Source organism: Rutilus rutilus (genome assembly GCF_951802725.1).
Source record: "Rutilus rutilus genome assembly, chromosome: 21".
Classification (NCBI taxonomy): Eukaryota; Metazoa; Chordata; class Actinopteri; order Cypriniformes; family Leuciscidae; genus Rutilus; species Rutilus rutilus.
Genome location: NC_140226.1, coordinates 7,551,705 through 7,568,226, shown reverse-complemented (window position 1 = coordinate 7,568,226; position 16,522 = coordinate 7,551,705). Strand labels below are relative to the sequence as shown.

General features: G+C 37.2%; 1 protein-coding gene across 4 annotated transcripts in view; it reads left to right on the top strand.

The window, feature by feature from the left end:
• Positions 1 to 15,471, top strand: part of znf292a (zinc finger protein 292a) — a 32,884-nt gene extending 17,413 nt beyond the window's left edge. The window contains exons 4-8 of one of the 4 annotated variants that reach the window (XM_084393890.1): positions 1,163 to 1,298; positions 1,427 to 1,629; positions 2,691 to 2,827; positions 8,536 to 8,674; positions 8,876 to 15,471. In XM_084393890.1, coding sequence (XP_084250016.1) covers positions 1,163 to 1,298; positions 1,427 to 1,629; positions 2,691 to 2,827; positions 8,536 to 8,674; positions 8,876 to 14,866 — 6,606 coding nt within the window. In that variant the 3' untranslated portion in view covers positions 14,867 to 15,471. Of the gene's footprint in view, positions 1 to 1,159; positions 1,299 to 1,426; positions 1,630 to 2,341; positions 2,544 to 2,690; positions 2,828 to 6,310; positions 6,402 to 8,535; positions 8,675 to 8,875 lie in introns of those variants that run through there. The other 3 variants (XM_084393889.1, XM_084393891.1, XM_084393892.1) reach the window with 3 other exon arrangements.
• The last annotated feature ends 1,051 nt before the right edge of the window (positions 15,472 to 16,522 follow it).

The following is a 16,522-nucleotide window of genomic DNA, read 5'->3' as shown; positions in this document are numbered from 1 at the left end:
TACCAGGGGTGCCATATATTCTGACCACAACTGTATATCAAATAATTTTTTTTATTAAAAGCTTGAAAATGTGACATTTCTGCTGTGTTTACTTTTCGTGTTTTCAGAGGATGGAGAATTCCATAATACCATAATGTGCCACCGCGTGGGGTGTTGCCTTTAACGGAGTGTCTATTTACACTAATTCCCACTGACATCTGGTTTGGCCAGACAAAATTAAAGAAGACATTTGATTTCCAACAGTAGCAATAGTGTAGGGGTAAGTGCATGGCAGAAAGTTTTGACGCAAATCGACCGGAGTTCAAATCCGCCTTTTGCCGAACTCAATCTACTCCCTTTCCCGTCACATATCAGATGTAAAAGCCAAATAAATTGGGTATTGACCCATCTTTCAAGAGCAAGCGTTTAGCGAATCCCGTGTTGAACTCCGATATTTGAGAAGCAGTCGTCAGTAAAATGACGTGTTGTGGGCTGGTCAAGTTGTTCGCGGGCGGCCAACGTACAACATTATGCGAGTGTAATTTCTAGTGATGTAGAACCGTCACATAGTGAGATTCGAAATACAAACGACTCGTATTGGCGGATCAGAATCGATTCTTTCTTTTGGGACACAATAACTTTATTTATTCGACTATACAACTTTGCCGAACGTTTACATTCACAAACAGCTATATTACACACTGCAAAAAATAAATAAAAAATAGGGGCACTTTAAGGTCACTAAACCTTCTAGTAAGTGGCGATCCTATTGAAATTGAAAAATCCTGACCTGATCAGAGCACCCTTAGTTTTTGAAAAAGAAGAATCTAAAAGAAATATGACTGTTTACAAAATAACAAGTCATTCTTTTGTGGATGCACTCTTTCCATGTTAAACACGTTAAAATATTAGCAAATAAACAAATTCACAAATTTGTAATACATTAGTGTTCTCTTTATAATGTTAGTAGGGCTGAAACAACTAATTGATCAAATCGATAATAATAATCATAAATGAAAACAATCAACAACAAATTTGATTATCGATTAGTCATATCTGCGTGCTGTGCCAGTCTTCTTGTGATATTAGGGATAGGGTGATGGGTAGGGTTATGTGTGGCTGGAGTTAATTAAGGTTTAAAAAGCTTTGTTTTAATATTGTGTTGATGATTTCTTTAAAGCAGATGGCTCATGACATCCTTCAGGCACGTGGAAACTCGCAGCTTCACACCCTGTTGACTCTGGTGGGGGAGAATGGTGTGTGGTCCAACTCCACTCTGTGTAGCCTTCTCTCATGTGACAGCCCTAATGTAGAGAAAGGTAAAAATGCTTTTACCGTCTATCACTTATAGTTCATACTTATTTGTTCCAAATTTTGGTAATAATGAAATTCATTTATAATTGCACTGCTACTATTGTTAACTTGTTTGGATGTGCGTCTTCTGTAGTACATGAGTTTTTATCTCGAGAAGGCCCTGAACTACTTCATATGCGTATAAAGCACCTCATCAAACTGAAGCGTATGGATAAAGCTGCAATACTGGCAAAGATATGCGCAGAGTTTCCTGAATTTGGAGGAAAGAAGAACTTCAAACAAATCTACCTCGTATGTCTGTGTGAAATAAAGCCACAACAAGAACTTATGCAAGAGGTGAGGGTCTTTAAAAAAAATTTAAAATTAAAATCAGTCTATATTGTATTAATGCTGAAGTTCAAGCATTACAGTTGTATGCATGAGTGGATTGTACATGAAAAGCTCTCCTCTGTAACAAGCAGTCTTTATTTGTAGAATTAAGCTGTCTGATCACCTCCAGAGGTTAGGAATTTTTTTGTTGAACTTCAGAATTAATATTTCAATAATATTTAAAATGTATATCCTTGCACAACATGACTATATTAATATTCTTTTTTGTGTCATGATATAATCACTATAATTTTTAAAGGGTTAGCTCACCCAAAAATTTAAATTTAACATTTATTTACTCACCTTTATGTGGTTCCAATCCCAGAAAACTTTGAAGAAGATCTTCGGAGCACAAATGAATATTTTTAATATGCTCTCATCCTTGATCAATGCATATACATAGAGTTCCTCAAATATGGTAAGCATGAAGGCTCAATTATACTTGCTTGGCATGCGGGAACAAACCCCATTGGGCTTCTGTGTTTGCCCTGTTTGATGTGTGTATGTGCATTATGAATGTGTGTTGTTCAGTGTTTATATTGGAATAAAAACCTAAATCTGACTGTAATATCATATAAAGGTATTCCGAATACTGCTATTAAACCGCTCAATTCATACAGATTACTTTTACCATGTTTTTTTGTTGGTTTTGATGCATGACATTTTTTGTTGCATTCAGTTTCAGTAGAGGGACAAAAATGATGAGAATTTTCATTTGTGTTACAAAAGATAAGAACAGACAAAAGAACAGAATTCTTTTGGGTTTGGACCAGGGACGAGGGCCACAAATTAGCTTTATGCGATATGGCCTATGTACATGGCATTGGTTGTCTGTGTGTAACAATGCCTAGTGAATTGTCCCTATTAAACAAACAAAATGGGTGAGCAAATTATGACAAAACTTTCCTTTTTGTGTGATCTATCCCTTTCATTAATCTGTAATTACTATTTTTATTATTATTTAATTTGCATAAGCTTGACTATTGCAAATAATGTGTAACCTAAATTTACTCTGTTATGTTTGGTAGATAAAGGAGGTAGACTGTAAGGAGGCTCTGGACATGATTTGTAATTTGGAGTCCGAGGAAGACGAGAAGGGAGCTCTCAGTCTTTGTACTGCATTTTTCAAGCGCCAGCTTCTCAGTGGAGATGCTTATTGTGCCTGGTAAGACATTTGTTCTTATTTTTAAAGGTGAAGTATGCCGTTTCTGCGACACTAGTGTCACCTAGCAGAATTACAGAAATAAAGCATATTTTCCATCAAACTTGCAAACATTGCATAGCATCTCCACCAACTCAAACATCACAAACACCGCTCTTACAGGTCCTTGTGAAGGCATGTCCTAACATAAGTGCCCATTGTAGCGCAATGCATCACAGTGCTGTCCTTGTTTGTTTTGATGTGTTCATGAACTGTTTGATCTTCAAAGTTCTAAATGCAGTGAATTTTGGCTTGCACTTCTGTAAAACCTTAAAACCTTTGCTATAGGTTGCTGGAAAGAAATTGACTGATCTGAGCGGACCGCTGTCAGTGTTTTGATGGTGCCTGGGGGCTCAATGTTTACACTTTTGGGGGAGATAAGCCCATGAATAGCATACTAATAGTAGTCAATGAACAATTAATTGGATTAAGAGAATGTACTGTATTTTAACATGAAAAATCGTACATACTTTAACTTTAATTTTCAATCACTGTGCACTAGGGCTGCAAAAATAATATAAAAATAGTTTGTGTTTGTGATTTTGCCTGTTGTAATTTACTAAAGGTGTCATTTCAGCTTTTCATTCAGTTCTGTTTCCATTGTGTGAGGTTTTACTATATATATATATATATATATATATACAGCGGGGGAAATAAGTATTGAACACGTCATCATTTTTCTCTTCTGAAAATGATGACGTGTTCAATACTTATTTCCCCCGCTGTATATATATATGAAGAGTTCAGATGCTAAACCCTCTAAATCCATCAGACTTCTTTTCTTTTAAATTATTATTTTTTTTTTTTATCAGGCTCCTATGTTCACATTCAGTAGTTTCATTTTAAAGGTAATGATAAGGTTATTAGTCAGTGAATAAAAAAAACCCAGCTAAATCCACTTGTGCTTTTTTTTTTTGTCTATTTTTTTGTCTTACCCTTTTTTGTCTATTTGTCTAAGACATCAGTCCTCTTTGCTTCCTTGACGCAGTTCACATCCGGAAGAGGAGCCGGCTTGAACTGAAACCACTTTTTACCCCGCTTCAGCACAGAGTGCTGGTAAAATTCACCAGAAAACACAGGCTTAAACCCCAGCTTATCTCTAGAGATTTGCAGCACTCTTGCTTCACTTATTTTAAATGATCTCTAAGTTGTTGTGAACCTGGCTGCTGCTTCTTTGAAGTCATAGCACTGCCAGTCCTTTCCATATTGATAGACAGTGACATGCTTCTGCAAAATGCTGTTATACTCTTCCGGCAACAGCGACTTTATGCTTCGGGCCATTAGGAAACTGTGCCCTCGTATAGGAAAGAAGTAAGTGATGTTGAGCGGGTACAGCTGAGAACGCAGGGCAAACAACATAGACAGAACATTAATGTTTTTATTCTGGCCGTAGCAAGAGTCGGAGAACAGGCGGAGTCTCTGACACTGGCGCAGATCAGCTCTAGCCACTGAGGTGAAGTAGTGTTGTAGAGCTGAGGCGACGATGTTACTATCCTTTGAGTTCTCATATTCCAGCCAGGTGTACAGATTTATCTCATGCCGACTCTGGGGTTCACCTCCGCCATGGTGACGAACCACACTGAATACATAAAAGTATACCTGCCGTGAGTAATACGTTTGACCAATGTCAGACCAGGTTCTCCATTATGTCAAAGCAGACAGTGAATTTATCACCCACGTCATTTAGTGTGTCATAAAACTGACGAGCTCGGCAACGGTGAAGTGTGTAAAGAAGAATCTTATTCTGCTTCTCTTCTGCTGATATTAACATGCCTAAGACTTTTGCACAGTACTGTATATATATATATGTGTATTTTATTTACTTATCTTTGTTTTTCATTATCTGTGTGTTCTTGTTGTCTCTGTTTACTGGAAGCTTCTGTCACCAGAACAAATTCCTTGAATGTGCAAACATACTTGGCAATTAAGCTCTTTCTGATTCTGATATAGTTTTTAACAAATTTAGGTAGCCAATGACCATCAGTGATAATGTTTTAAGTAGGCTATATGTCCTTTAATACCGCAGAGAGAGGCATTACCAGATAATAACTGCTGAAAAAATTGCCTGTGTACTGAGCACGTACTAGTAATAATTGGATAAACATGGCTTTGACAAAAAATTTTTTTAAATAAATAAAACACTAAAAATAATACAAATAATAAGGCACTAATGCAAAAATAGGAAAAACTAGAAACTTGTTCTTCGTACTAATCTTTGTATTTATAGAAAATGTTCAGGAATGAAGCCTGGCAGACGGGAACTTTCGTTTTATCTTCTTTCAAAACGGCATACTTGATCGATACATCTCTTAGTCGTCTCGTCTCTTCAGCCTCCACTTGTTGTCTCCTCCGTTTACATGGCATAGCATCCATATGAGACAGAAGAATGGCATCTTGTTTGACTTTGTCGTTGGTGAAATAAAGCTGTTGTTTGATGTATAATAATTTAAATCAGATTCCTTCAAAGTAACAGCACTGCATGAAGAACTGTTATGAGTGCATGCTACACTTGCGACCAAGACATTTCTAAGTATCTATTGTAAGTATCTATTTCTAAGTGTCTAAGTAAGTATTCCATCTATTTTCTTTTGCCTTGTAACGGGCAGAGTTTTGAGGTAAACAACGTTTTCTTCTGCCATTTAATGTCAGTAGGACCGGCTCATCCATTTCATCGTACTCCATCTTAAAATTTAAAAAAATCTGAATCTGAATCTGAATCTAAAACAATCTTCACAAAAAAAGCCGGCTACTCACCGCGCCGCTATATCGAAACCGCTCGAAATCATATGATTCGATTCGCGCCTTCTGATTGGTTCTCAAAACGTAGCGGCTTTTACTGCCAAAGGGAAGTGGCGTCTAGAGGCTTTTGCCAACAAACTGATATTTCTGAATGGGCTGATGCTGGAATTTAGAAGATTTGAAGCAAACATTTCTGTTGAACGTATGTGCAGAAAGCTTTGGCTCAGTGTCATTATCTCATTTTTGACGGAGGTGGTGTTTAGTGGCTTTTACATCTGAACTCTTCATATATATATATATATATATATATATATATATATATGTATGTATACTCTAGTGCGTGCATAATTATTAGGCAAGTCAATATTCTGATCATATATGTTTTCCAATCATTGAATGAAACAGTGGTTAACGCTCCTCCAATGGCGCATTTGGACTGTGTCAGCGTCTATTTCATGTGCACAACATGGATAAACTACAACAGGTAAACATGTCAGCTGTGTGTACACTAGCTGGGTTGACAATATTGACCCAAGTGTGATTTTAGTCGATCTTGAATAAATAAATAATTTTGATAAATGAATCAAGATCAGATTAATACTGTTCTCATTAACTATGTGAACAAAACTTTCAGCTTTCAATTTTATCACAAAATTCAAACAATAATGTTGTTTTGAAACTCTTTATTATCAAAAACACTCCTTAATGTTCAAGCAGCAGCATGGAGCGCAATGAACGATCATCTCTTCATCTTTACTACTGGTCATAGCACAAAATAAACATGAATGGACATAAGAAGGTATGTTTAAAAAAACAGTACAACTTACTGAAATGTATCATTTCTCATGTTATCGCTCAATCAGTTTCAATTGTGAAAAGACGTCAGTAAAACAGCTTGCAAACAATGTCATGTAACATTACATTTACCCTATGGAAGCAATTCAATGTCCATAGCTCATTAGTTAAATAGAAAATACGGAAGCCCTGAACCGCAACATAAAAAATAAAAAGAATCTAAAATTCTAGCATTTCGAGATTAAAGTTGAAATATTTTGAGAATAAAGTCGTAATATTTTGAGAATAAAGTCAAAATTACGAGAATACAGTCTTCCGTAGAAGTTCTTATTTATTTATTTATTTGTAAAGAAATGCACTCATGAAGTCGAACTGCTTCTGACATGGATCTAAATATAATAGTAGCTTTTTACTTTTATCTGGGCTTTCAACAAAAGGAAATTCTACAGGTGCTAATCTAACAACATGGCATTACCATTTGTTTTAGGATGTCTATAGACGAGCACGAAGACTCCGCCGGAGTAGGTAGCCTACCACAATCCTGGTCCAAACTTTATGTGGCACGTTGACTATTGTAGTATATAGTATATAGGCAACATCTGGGCCGAGAACACTTAAAAGTACAGTCTCCCTCTTCACCATAAATCCTTTCTGGATAGGATACATTTTAAGTGCATCATTCTGTATCCAATCATTTGGCCGGATCCCGCGATTTCCTCAGATATAAAGCTGGATAACTCCATCCAGTCTGAAAAGTGTTTTCGCCTGTAAAGTCTATTGTGGCACAGTATGTATTTTGTAACGTCCTAAAAAAAATGGTAATGCCATGTTGTTAGATTAGCACCTGTAGAATTTCCTTTTGTTGAAAGCCCAGATAAAAGTAAAAAGCTACTATTTTGTTTAGATCCATGTCAGAAGCAGTTCGACTTCACGAGCGCATTTCTTTACACACACACACAAAAAAACTTCTACGGAAGAATTCTCGTAATTTTGACTTTATTCTCAAAATATTACGACTTTATTCTCATAATGTTTCGACTTGTATCTCAAAACATTCTGACTTTAATCTCGAAATATTTCGACTTTAATCTCAAAATGTTAGAAAAATATTATTAACTCTAGAAGAGCATTTTAATAAATATAGTAAAAATATAGTAAATGTTTTATATGGTGCATATTACATTTTCTCTATATTTTTGCTTAACCTGTTAGCTGCCTAATGTGTAACTTAAATGTTTGTATACAACACAATCTTTAAGTTTTTGATTATTAAATTAGATTAATTAATTGATTATTAAATAAGCTTTATTTTCATAAAAAATTTCAGCTAATTGAAAACTAATTTAGGTTTTAGTGTTTCAGTAAAAAAAAATCTGAAAAAATCAGTAGTGGTATGTAATTGTGACTTTCCCATAAATAGAAAAATGCCTTATATTCAGATGTGCAAAATTATTAGGCAGGTAAATTGGGCCAAATTAATATATAACTGATACTGAAAAGTCAACAATTATGAAATAGCCATGAGAAGGATGCAAGACTACAGAAATTTTACAATTAAGGTGTGTCCATCGGACAATGAATTGCTTATTGGGTCAGCAGGGTTGCTACAAATGGTTGAAATATAAAGACACAGTCACTGCAAAATGCTTTAAGAATGAAGTGTAAAATCACCAGAAACCCTTTACTCGCCAGTGACACCATTTTCCAGGACTGCAACCTACCTGATATACCAATCGACTTGCATAATAATTATGCACGCACATGCAACATCACCTGACACAAGTATTTCGTGTTCACTGGCACGGAAGAAAACCACTGATCATCATTGTTTTGTTCAGTGCAGTCTTTTTAACTGTCTGGATGACTGTGTAAACTCACTGAATGTTATAGTTAAGACATAGACAGTGTAAATCAGAGATTTATTGTGCGGTGTAGAAAGCTTTATTGATTATAACAGGAGTTTTCATGAGCGTGCAAAAAAATGATGAAACAGTTTTCAAGCTAAATAATTGTGATTATCATTATACTCATCATGCTAGCCTACTGTGTATTTTAAATATACTTGTTAATCATTAAAGATGTTTTAGTGCTTGATTTATTTTTTAGTGAGCACATGGATCATATTTTATATCTTACAGGGAGCTGACACTGTTTTGGAGTAAACTTCTAATACGGCTCGAATCAAAACAGGCCTTTTTGGAGCAATGCAGACTGTTAGCATGCCTTGCTGTGAGTGTGTACCATATTCTGCTCCTCATCAAAGTCATTCAGGCTGAGGTGAGAAAAGGTTTTGTTTTTATATGAATGTTTTACAAAAACAATGGCAATTAAAGCTGCAAGCAGCATTTATCGGGGTTCAAGCAGTTAAGCCCTTTAAGCACAAAAGCATCAAAAGTTATTAAGTTTTATTTAGCAAGCATGTAACCACTGACATAATAGATGGCAATGACACTGACAATGACATTTTTGTTTTCTCAGGATGAGAAAAATGGACTCTCAGTATGCATCGAAATGTGCATTCAAGCACTAAAAATGGGAGTTCATGATAACGAGGGCTGTAATATCACTATCTGCAAAACAATCTCTTGCTTGCTGCCTTTGGATTTGGAAGTAAAACAGGCTTGTCAACTCACTGAGTTCCTGATAAATCCGTCTTTGGACTCTTACTATGCTGTTGAGACTCTTTTTAATGAGCCTGACCAAAAGCTTGAGCAGGAGGATCCACCAATTCTGAACTCACTACGCTGTGACCTTTTGTTGGCCTTAAAGACGAAGTGGCCTTTTGATCCGGAGTTCTGGGACTGGAAAACTCTAAAACGTCAATGCCTTGCTTTGATGGGTCAGGAGGCAACAGCTATATTGTCTACTGACAAATGTACTGACAGTGAAGACAATGAAGTCCATGACCATGATGAAAAATATTTTCAACATCTACATTTTACCAATAGTCCTACTTACGAACTCAGTGAAGTTGAAGCAGAAAGAAAGAAGAAAAGGGAAATGAAGAAGATGAGAGAGATGGGATTTGTTTCTGCTCGATTCCGCAATTGGCAAGCTTATATGCAGTATTGTGTTTTGTGTGATAAAGAGTTCCTTGGACACAGGATTGTGAAGCATGCATTGAAGCATGTTCAAGATGGGATTTTCCGTTGCCCAATATGTGCTAAAACATTTGAAACTAGGGTAGTTCTAGAGCCTCATGTGGCATCTCATGTGAAACAGTCGTGTAAGGAACGCCTTGCTGCTATGGGTGTAAGCAAGAAACGTACCAGTATTGACACCAAGTTAACAGCAGCTACCAGTACCTTGAGAAAAGAAGAGCACTACAGCAAAACTGCTGTGGAAGTTAGCCAAGGGACAATTTGCAATAACAGTTTATTTGCTTCAAACAGTAGTCCCAGCACAAAAGTCAAAAGTAAAATTAAAGCGTCATCCCCCAAACAGGGCAACCCTATTCGTGATGTTAACAACACTGAATGTTGTTCATGCCCTGTTACAAGTTGTCAAAAAGTTTTCAAGTACTTCAGGAATTTGGTTGCACATGTTAAGGCCCACAAAAATGAGCAGGAAGCAATACATTTCCTAGAAATAAAGAGCCAGAAGGCTTTGTGCCAGTATTGTCACCGTCAGTTTGTTAATGTGACCCATCTTAATGATCACTTACAGATGCATTGTGGCGAGAAGCCGTATTTTTGCATTCAGCTTGGATGTAATTTCAGCTTTTCCTCTCATGCTGAGCTTCAGATACACAGAAAAGTGCATGCTGAATTTCAGGCACAGTGTGCATATCCAAACTGTGAGAGAATATTCAACGAGACATACTTGCTGTATGATCATGAGGCACAGCACTACATGACGTTCTCCTGCAAAATTCAAAACTGTGACAAGGTGTTCTACACTCTGTCTGAGCTAGATCTGCATCAGAAAGGGCATGCAAAGAAGAAGGGCCACTCAGCTGTTGATGGGGGCTCACCTTCTCAAATTGAAGTACTAACTCCGACTTTTCCTGCCTTAGAGCTGCCTCAAAGCCAAATGAAAGAGGTTTCTCAAGAGTTTACCCCAGTAGAAAGGAAATGCACAGTTGAAAGTATTATAGACACTACTCAAGACTCCACAGAACAGCCTGAGCATCTTGTGTCATGCACAGCTCAGTTGACAGTAAGCAAAAATGATTCCCAAACTAATGCTGTTCAGCCTGATGAATCTGAGACACCACATTGTCTTGAAAGTACAAAGCAATTGCATCTTGAATCTTGCTATGTAAAACTGGAGCCAATTCCCATCAAATGCAATGATCCAAAATATTTAGATGCTCTAAGGAATGCTGACAGTGAAACTCAAACACTCTTGAAAGATAAGAAATTGTTTTCTTTCACACTGCGTCAGCTTAAGTCTTCCACATTGAAGTCGTCTCTCTCTGTGAAAAAAGCCAACAAAGAAGAAGGTCTGACTCATGTGTGTCCATTCGAAACCTGCACACGGAAATACAGCACCTCAAAAAGTTTGTCGAGACATGTCAAAAATGTTCATTCTGAAGCTTTTGAGGAATGGAAGTTATCTAAGAAGTACAAAAGGATTGCAGAAATTGCTGCAAAAAAGTCGTTGTCTGAGAGCACAACCACTAGTTCTCCAATAGTGAAATGGAGAAGCCGTTCCAGACAAACTGAACATACTACATTTCTGGACTCAGTGCTTGAAAGTACTTCCTCTGTTTTCTCCAATCACGATAGTATGCAGTCCATAAGTGCCAAGTTTTGCTCTCAGCTTGAAAACACTCAAAGTGCAGCATTACCAAACCAGACAGATCTGATGCAATTACCAATAACTCAGACATGGGCAGCACCTTCAATGGAGAATTTGGATTCAGGGTTTTCTGTACATCCCTACCGCTCTACAATTTTATCTGACAACCAGCACACAGACCCATCATACCATTCTGACACAGTCCTAGATTACGCATCTGCCTCATCTTATGATGACATCATCCCCCTTTCTGTGAATGCCAACACACCCTCAAGTGTGATGAACGAAGCCTCAAAATATGTGTCAAGCTCTCTTAGAGTACTACATGCCCTTAACAGTGAGCAAACTTGTGATTTGTCACAGGTTGAGTCAAGCATTAATCCTGGATTCAGTCGGATTGGACAAAACCATCCCAGTGATATTTCCATCTGCACGTTGTCTGGGCAGAATGGCAGCCTATATTTTTCACCTTCGCCTTCAGAGGCAGGTCCTATTTCAGTGCAGCCATTGGGAAATTCAAACAAAGAAATCAGCACTGATTGTACTGATGCATCAGATGTCAAACATGTGTCGAATCTTTTAACCCCTCATTTTAAGGAATCATCAGAAGATTTCTTTAGTGTTGTTGCCCCCCTGACTGGTGAGAAAAGTCCAAAAGATTTTTGTGATCATGAATTGTCACAGGAAGGAACAGAAGGAATCCCTTCAGATGATCAGAATGTTTCAGGTTCTGGTGAAACTAGGAAATCCAAAAAAATTAAATCATCTAAGAGAGCAAAATGGCCTGCCATAATACAGGATGGGAAAGTCATTTGTTCCAGGTGCTACAGAGAGTTTTCAAGCACAAAGTCACTTGGAGGTCATTTATCAAAACGTTCCCAGTGCAAACCTGTCGATGAAATTGATCTTACTGCTGACTTACCAGTATCATTTCTTGATTTTCTGAATGATCCTGATATTTCAACGGCACAAATACCTCTCCCCATGAATGACATACTTGAGCACACTCACAAACCCTGTATCTATGCACCATCAGAATCAAATACCTTTAACAGTAACACTTTAACAAGTATGCATGGTGGCACAGATAGTATCCAGAACACTAATATGTCCTCTCAAGACCCCTCCGAAATGACTAGAAATTACAGTTTATTCCATCCACCTGTATCAAACACTGGCATAGAAATCAAACATGAAGCTGAAATCATCTCTGCAAATACTGGTGATGATGGCAAAATCGTAGAAATTGAAAGGGCGTTACAACGTCTTGATTTAGTTGATATACTCAGTCGAGACAAATGTGAGATCAAATCTGAGAGCACTAACCTGCAGGATCAAAGCTCTAAAGATGTCACCAGAAATGATCAGTGTCACACAATTGAAAATCCTGTACAAAACGAGCAGAAATGTGTTTTAAAGCCCTTTAGATGTGAAGAAGGCTGTGTTTATGGAGCAATGACAAAAGAAGCTTTATTTAAACACCTTAGCCGTGTACATGATTACAGCGAGGAAAGGATAAGTCAAATGAAGAAAAACCCTGACAAATTAGCACCATACAACTGTCATTTATGTTCAAAGGGATTTACAAGAACCACAGGCCTTAAAATCCACTACAAAAATGTCCACCATTTTTCAAAAGAAGAAATGTCTCACTTGAAAATCGGTCTTGGTTATAGAAAGATCAGAAAATCTACGTCAAAGTCAGAAAATGTGCATGCCAGCCTCATCACTGACCAGGGAAATGACTCCCTATCAGAGCAGATTCAACACCAAATCAATCCAAATCTGACTGTTACATCTGTTGATTCAAATGTTGAAGGAGAAGCCAACATTGTTACCAAAAGAAAAAAGAAACGCCCCACACAAAAGTCCCTTACAGTTTCCAGCACTGAGACTTGCAGAACTGTGGAAGCATCAAAGGAAAACATAAATCTTGAAGGGCTTTCAGCTACATGTGTAAAACCGCTGAAAGACCCCTCTCTGACTGAAGAGAATCATGTCAGTGAATTAAATGAACCAGGTATATTTGCAATGCAAGAGCTGAGTGGTGGAAGTCCCCATCTCTTTGACACAATGGATGCTCCAGAAGAAAGAACAGAAAATGCAACTCCAGAATCAAATAGACAAATTGAAAGGAATTCAGATGTGATGGTTGATATTCAAAAGAAAACTACAATGCCAATAGACACCATTGATTCTGGTGATTCAAGTGATGCGCACTGTATGTTCCGGCCATATCGATGTGTGCATGAAGGATGTGTGGCTGCCTTTTCAATCCAACAAAATCTTATCCTCCATTATAGGGCTATGCATCAGTCAGAACGTGATGAAAAGAACAGTGCTAAAGAAACTGATGGAGTTGTCCAAGTACAGGAATACAGATGCCAAGTCAAACAATGCTCAAAAGTAGTGTCGAAAGTTACCAGTTTGTTGAAACACTATCTTTTGCTCCACAGATGCACATTGGAAAAGGCAAGTGCATTGTTATCCGGTGTTGAGGTAGGCACGTTTCAGTGTGACCAGTCAAAATGTTCTGCTCACTTTACGTGTCATTTGAAATACATTGATCATATCAAAAATGATCACAAAGCAATAAAGGTTTCAGCAGATGGGGACTTTGAGAGTGTGGACCTCACATTCAGATGTCAATTTGAAGGTTGTGATAGGGTCTATACAACCAAGTCAAACCTTCTTAGACATCTTATGAAGAAACATGATGCTACTTTTGAAACGATGAAAGAGAAACAAAAAAGTGGAATTGGGAATGATGTTCAAGCAAAAAAGTTAAGTGCAAGTTCTAACAATGGAAAAGAGAACATTGCAAATAACAAAATAAAAATGAAAAAGAAGAATTCAAAAAAGAGAGAGGACAAGGCCAAAAACCTTTTGATGACCTTAGAAAAGCCTGCTCTTAAATCCATTGATGAAGCATCTGCCATGTGCAATCAAAGACTTCCTCTACAGTACCCATGTATGATTGAGAGTTGTGATTCAATAATGAGTGATGAGCAGAGTATATTGAAACATTACACCACTCATGGCCTCACGGAACAGTACATTGAGGATCAAAGAAGCCAGTTCATATTTTGCTTGAAAAGCAGTGAGATGCCCAGAGCAGACAGTACCTCAGAAAATATTGAGGTGGAGCAAACAGTTTTTGATGAAGATCTCACAGAAAATGTTAACGTCAGTCCTCAAGATGTAGGCCCAGATCCTGCAGCTGAGGTTCTAGTTAATGAAAGTTTCACTGCCACAACCATGCCTGTGGTCAAACGGAAAAGAGGTCGTCCACGAAAGTCAGAATGTAGAAACAAAATGTGTGTAGAAAGAAAGCAAAGTCTTCGTAACTGCACCGGGGAGCATGTTAAATGTATGCTGAAAGTCTCAGGATCCATATTGAACTCATCTAGCTCTCAAGGGAACCAAGTAGAGAAAGACGTTGCACTAAAACTTTATAAGCCTTCAGAGTTTGAGACATCTGTCCTGAAGTTCAGTGAAGACACTCTGTCCAATCCATCAAAACGACAGCGAACACTTCCACCAATCATCCAAGAGAGAGATCAAGTCCAAAGTCTTGTTAATTTCAGAAATCCACTGAAGATTGAGACTGTGAAGAATGTTAAAATTGTTATGTATGAGAACCTATCCACTTGTTCTGAACTTTTGCTGAAGCAACTTCAATATATGCAGCCCATGGTCATCCTGGAAAAGGGGCTGCACAGTTGATGGTTAAATTAGACACATAAAAATCAAGGCCTTGCTCTCAGGACCACATACTGTGTCACATGCTGCTGGCAGGTACATCCAGTTACACTCCCTCGCATTTATAGTAGTTCCAACACCTTGTTTGTTAATGGATTTTGATTAGTGCTTTAGAAGATAAACAACTTTTGTACAATATTTAACATTTTGATGTACCATTATGGTTGTGTTATAAAAAACCATTTTGTATTTCTGAAATTCTCGGATGAATATTAGATGAAAACATTTTTTTTTTAATTTTTGTGTAGGATGAAAAAAGTTATGATATATCCCTGTGGGATTTGTATTCTTTTTTTTCTTTTTTTTGTTGTTGTTGTTTTTGAAAGTATTTATTTTTAACTTAACAGTAGTGTCAATGTACTTGTCTTCCACCTAACATTCAATTTAAAGTAAACTGAATGCTCAGTGTAAATTGTGGCATCCACATGACTGCTTGGTGTCGGATTGTGGTGTTTGCAATTCTGAGGTTTTCTCCAGAAATCAAGAATGAGGTGAAATGTTTCAGTTTGAACATTCAATATAGCACAGAATTGAAGGACAGAGTACACATTAAGGACGGAAAAAATAAAGATGTTAAAAGAATCTACAAGTGCAACGTATTTGTGTGTGTGTGTGTGTGTGTGTGTGTGTGTGTGTGTGTGTGTGTGTGTGTGTGTGTGTGTGTGTGTGTGTGTGAGTGAATGCAGCTACCATCACTGAGATGCCTATTGCTGCCTGTTGCACCTTCAGCCCATTTCGCGGAGCTGTTTCTCGGCTGACATAGAAAAACGTTTTTTATTTTTTATTATTAAAAGTTCTGAAAATTTGGATTCTGTTAGAGGAGCTTATGTCCTCTTTTAATGCACCGTCTATGACGGCCAAAAAATACGCACTGCAAATTGGGCTGATGGTGCAATAGGCTGCTCAGTATGTATTGTCCATAAAAGGTGGGACACTGTCATATGTTAGTAAACACAAGTTCCTAAAGTCAGCTTTTATAATAAGCATTTATGAGTCAGATCATTTATAAGGTGATGTGCTGAGCCAGTGAATGTGTGCGCAGGTGAAAATGAGGACACAGATGAGAATAAGGAGAAAAGCAAAGTTTTTCTCGCATAGTTTTTCCAAGTTTTGCTTGTATAGAGCTGTCACCGTAATACTCACTAAATTTGTTGCCGTCCTCAATATTCACTGAGTGACCAAATAACTACCGGTAGGCTATGTAAAATCTTTGGAGTGATGTCCATCAGCGCAGAATTGATCGAAAGTGCTGTAAAAGTCGCATGAATACCAAAATAACGTTCCTTTTCAAGAAAATGCTCTGTGACCCTATATCGTTCCAACTAGGCGTATTTTCCAGTGACTTGACCAGTGTCCTCTCAATGGCCAGCAGAGTAAGGTATAATTGTATGAATGTAATAATATAATAAAGGTATAAATAATAATATAATAAAGTATAATAATAATACTACTAATAATATATAGGCTTTTATTTTAATAATTATTGTTTTAATTATTACTAATAATATTATAAAAAATATAATAGGATAAGTAATAATATAATAAAGGTATAAATGTATAATTGTGTGAAATGTATTATGAAAAATGGCTAGCAATTTCGACAAGCAAATACCAAGAAAG